General features: G+C 32.0%; 1 protein-coding gene across 4 annotated transcripts in view; it reads left to right on the top strand.

Moving 5' to 3' along the window:
* Positions 1 to 2,331, top strand: part of LOC107609227 (peptide methionine sulfoxide reductase) — a 2,740-nt gene extending 409 nt beyond the window's left edge. The window contains exons 2-4 of one of the 4 annotated variants that reach the window (XM_016311106.2): positions 707 to 825; positions 1,086 to 1,609; positions 1,909 to 2,331. In XM_016311106.2, coding sequence (XP_016166592.1) covers positions 801 to 825; positions 1,086 to 1,609; positions 1,909 to 2,160 — 801 coding nt within the window. In that variant the 5' untranslated portion in view covers positions 707 to 800 and the 3' untranslated portion in view covers positions 2,161 to 2,331. Of the gene's footprint in view, positions 1 to 29; positions 650 to 706; positions 834 to 1,085; positions 1,610 to 1,908 lie in introns of those variants that run through there. The other 3 variants (XM_021106960.1, XM_016311107.2, XM_016311108.2) reach the window with 3 other exon arrangements.

Below are 4,998 nucleotides of genomic sequence, written 5' to 3' on the forward strand. Positions count from 1 at the left end.
CTCATGTGAGTTTCTATCAATTTCTTTTTGTATTCTTTTCTTATTTATTTATGTGTATTTTGTTGATCCTAAATACTTTAAATGAGATTGTTAAATGTTAGTTGAGTGGTTGAGTATCATCTAGCTGAATTTATAAACAATGCATTTTATTGATTTAAAAGTGATATACTTCTCATTTTGCCACTTCTAGAAAGAGTGAATTGACAAAAGAAACAAGAAAAAACAAAATTTTCCTTCTAGAAAAAAGGTTTAGTGCACATGAGTCTTCCACTTCCCAACATCTATAATAATCTATTTATAAAAGCAATGATGTATAGACTAGTGGAGATTGGATTAGTCCAGCTGTCTGAGTGACAAAATTTAACAAATAAATAAACTTTATTGTACACAAATTTTGAGCAATCGATATGGATTTGTTATTACAGCTGGCCAGATGGGAAAATCTATGAACATAGAAGCTTATAATATATATGTCTTAGGTTTTTGTCTTTCACTAAGTGACTACTAATAGTCAAACCATAAGGCACTTTTTATATACATCATAATAACAAGGGTTCTTTTGTCCATTTGTCTGATTATATGCATAGAAGGGAAAACATTGGTTATGCCTACATGTATTTTTAAAGAGAGGGTGGTTACATGAACAAAGGTATTTTAGCATCATCGAGTTTCAAATTAAGGTTGTGAGTTGTGATAGTTAATCATTGTTGTATGTGATGATTTTGCAGCTTTTAGTCTATAGCTTTGGTGCCTGCAAAGTGTTAACACACACATAGTGAAGATATCCAGTACAAGAGTGAATGCAATTTGTGTGTATGCATATATGTATGTACGTACGTATGAATGTGATTCTTCATTCATAATCATGTTAGACTATAAATGCTGTCCACTTAATTTTGCAAAAGTTCCATTTCTTTATAGCAATATATATAGTTCATTGGTAGTATAGAACTCTTCTTTACTGATAATTGGTCAAATTTGAAATGTTTTCTTTTTTAAGCTGTGATGTTCTTATTTTCTTGGAAATTGTAGATTGTTAATTTCTTCGATAGGAGGACTCACATTTTACTTAAAATTCTGAGCAGCAAGCTGCAGCAGCATTGCTACAACATCCAATTCCATTTTAGTGTATATCTCTTCGTCTATTTCCAGCCCTTCCAAAACCAAGTTCCTTCCATCACTCTCTAGATTTTCTGTTGGACGCTCGTGCTTCTTCCCCCAAACTCGTTCACATATTACCGTCAAACCCTCCATGAACCTGTTGAACAGACTTGGATTTGGTAGCACAAGGGCACCAGAGAACATGGATTCGACAATTCCTCAGGGACCGGATGATGACATCCCGGCACCAGGGCAGCAGTTTGCCCAGTTTGGCGCTGGCTGCTTCTGGGGTATCGAATTGGCCTTCCAAAGAGTGCCTGGGGTATCCAAGACTGAGGTTGGTTACACACAAGGGTTTTTGCATAACCCGACCTATGAGGATGTGTGTTCAGGGACCACAAACCACTCAGAAGTTGTAAGGGTCCAATATGATCCGAAAGAATGCAACTTCGACACTTTGCTTGATGTGTTCTGGGATAAACATGATCCTACTACACCAAATCGACAGGTATATACGATTTTTTAAGCTAAGATGATATGTTAATTAGAAGTTAGAACTCATATTCCCATCTAATAGGAGATAAGAACCAAGAAGGGAGACACATCAGTGAAGCTTCTTCTTTGATTGTTAGAGTTGAAGGATTTAATTCATATTACATCTATATAAGCGTCTTGTAATATGCTTCCTTTTGTTACATTTTTCTCCCTTTGCTTCTTGGTTCTTGTCTTTAAATCTCTGATTTCATTTGTTTCTTGAATTCTCTCTTTTATTCAAATTAATGACAGTTTGATCTTCCTTTATGATAGGGAAATGATGTTGGAACACAGTACAGATCCGGAATATACTTCTACACTCCCGAACAAGAGAAGGCGGCCAAGGAATCTTTGGAGCAACGGCAGAAGCAGTTGAACAGGAAGATTGTTACCGAGATCCTTCCTGCCAAGAAGTTCTACCGCGCAGAAGAGTACCATCAGCAGTACCTTGCAAAAGGCGGTCGATTTGGTTTCAAGCAATCAGCTGCCAAAGGATGCAACGACCCGATTCGATGCTATGGTTAAAGTGTTGAGTGAATAACAGTCACAGTTTAATAGATGTTAAAAGCTCATAGTTTGTTTGGTAAGTATTTTGTTAATATTATGTCAACATAGCTTGTTCACACTGTTTTTGTAAGTTGAAGATTGAGATAGCTATAATTTGAGCTTTAGAGTTGTATATCTTGATTTTATATTAATACGGGGCTATAAGCCCAAAAAGAGAACCAGAGACCCTAAATACAAATAGAACCCTAAATACAAATAGAACAGGATAAGGTAGTCCCTCTTTTATCCTCCATAAGCATTGTATCTATTCCAATGCATTCTATGCTGCTTGGCTTTTTTTGCTTTTTGATTAGTCTCAAACATGGAAAAGGTGAGGGCCAGCATGTATGGAAATTGACCTTACAAGCCAATAAAGTAAAAGTAGAGAATGTTATTTTTGAAATCATATTATGTTTTGAATTGATTGATGAGCTAAATTTTCTGAGTAAAAAGTGATAAAATAATACAATTGTGAAAATTATCTCTATAAGGAAAAAAAGGGTGCCTTAGGAGCACCTTGTTTTGGGTTATTGAAGTCCAAATTTTCACTTTTGAAAAGTCCAAACCTCCGTAACCAACTCTAAAATATAAGCTTATATTAAGACCTTATACGAAGATGTCTTTGTGTGTGAAAATAATAGTTAAGATGTTAACATGTATTATAATAAGCAATTTAGTTATAATGTTAAATTGTTTGACCATTCTCAATTTTTATATGAAGACATCTTAATGTGAATAGTTATCTTAGTTAAATCAACATGCAACTATTATTATTGCTTTTAAGGAGATGAATATGAAATTATGAATATGGTGAGGATGGTGCCTAACCTAACTTTGCATATAGTCAATTATTTAATAGATGGTGATTGTAGACATGAAAACCCCACACAACGTGGGCTCTTGTCATTTTCGAGCATGTAAACAGACAACATATGCTCTCGTCTATGATCCTTTGCCAACTAATTAGTAGTTACTATCTTATATCACATTTAATTTCTTAGTATAATTTATCATGAGCCTACTTAATTTTTAAACTCATGCCTAAATCTCAATTTTGTGCATGCAACAACTCATTGGTCGGCGATAAACCCTTAAATGGAGTTCCAATCTACGACGGATTAGTCATTGACCTGTCGAGTTGGAGGATACCGATGGAAACCAAAATGAAATATATATAGAAGCTAAAAAATAACTCCATCAATTTGATAGTTGCCTTCTTGAGATTTATTTTTAAAAAGGAAAGAGATTGGGAAACACTCTCTTCAAGAATCTCTAACACATGATAAGTGATAACCTAAAGCATTCTACAAATAGTTTAAAACTATGGCAACAATGACAAATATGAGGTTTTTATTTCTTGCGGGGAAAAAAAATGGTCCTATTACCTTTGGGGAGAAGAATTCATGACAACGATAGACAATAGTATGTCCAATTATTCAATTATTTGGGTGGGTCTAGTTATCTAAATGCTACATATTCTACGATAAATTATTGTTAAAAAATTCTATATGCACAAAAAAAAAAAACTATCATATATTTTTGTATATTTTTATGTATTATTTTATATTTTTTTTTTTAATATTTTTATGTGTATATAGTATGATGAATGATTGTTAAGAGCCTTTTTTTTTAATGGCCAATATGAACTTGATGGCAAAGCTCATTTAGGTAGCGTTTGGTGGAAATACAGAGACGAAAAGACTGAGACTGTGAGATATTCTGTTTGGTGCAAAATGGGAGACAGAAATTGAAACAATAATAAAACTTTAATTTAATTTGGACAAAGGGTAAAATTGAAATTAATTAGTTGAAATGAGGGTATTTTAAGTATAAAATGTTATTAAAATTTCAGTCTCCATTTTTAAAAAGTTTAGTCTCCTATGTCTCTACTTTTTGGAGGTACTGAAATATTGAAATTTTGGAGACAAAGACAGAAATTTTAGTACCAGTCTCTGAACCAACAAATATGATACTAAGTCTCAATCTCTCAATCTCTGTCTTAGTACCTCAAAACAAACGTTATCTTATAAATTTCAATTCAAATTGTGGTCATACCTATAGATAAGCCAAATAAAAATAAAGTAAAATTAAAAAGATATTATTATTATTATTATTGTGTGAAATATGGATTTAGTTCACTTAAAACACACAGAATTAACCTCCAAGGTTACTATAATCCATCCAAAACTTATATACTATAATCTAAGGATATGCATGTTGTTAAAGTTTAAGGAAATGATTAATTAAGGACTTTATGGTGTACTTGAAGATAAATAGTTTTTTGGTGCAACAAGTATGATGAGCGCTCCACATAAAATTAGGACCCATGATGGTGATGGTGATGGCCTGCTTGCTTAGCCAAGTGGGCCAACTAAGAACCTTATATTATGTGGATTTTCATGTATTGGGTGGGGGTGGGTCCTTGGCTTTTCATTCATTAATGTAATAAACTACATTAATATGATTTTATATTGAGATAAGAAAAAAAAATAAGGGATGGGGGGAGGTTGGGAATTATGTACTTTATGTGAACCTTTATACTTTATAGGTTCTAAGATGTGATTTTTTAATTAAAAAAATCCAAAAAATTGGACATCTATTATAGTTTCTCAAGTATTTTTTTAACAAAAAAAAATTAGTTCAAGAATTAATTTGTTACGAATTTAAATTTTATTAAAAATTTATTATTGATCAATAAATTTTTATATACATAATAAAAAATTTGAATTTTTTATAATTGTTTAACTAAATAAGTGAACTAATAATTCAATTAATCTAATTTAGTTATTAAACATGTATTATTAAATATAATAATTA

The sequence above is a fragment of the Arachis ipaensis genome, chromosome B07 (genome assembly GCF_000816755.2).
Source record: "Arachis ipaensis cultivar K30076 chromosome B07, Araip1.1, whole genome shotgun sequence".
In the NCBI taxonomy this organism is placed as follows: domain Eukaryota; kingdom Viridiplantae; phylum Streptophyta; class Magnoliopsida; order Fabales; family Fabaceae; genus Arachis; species Arachis ipaensis.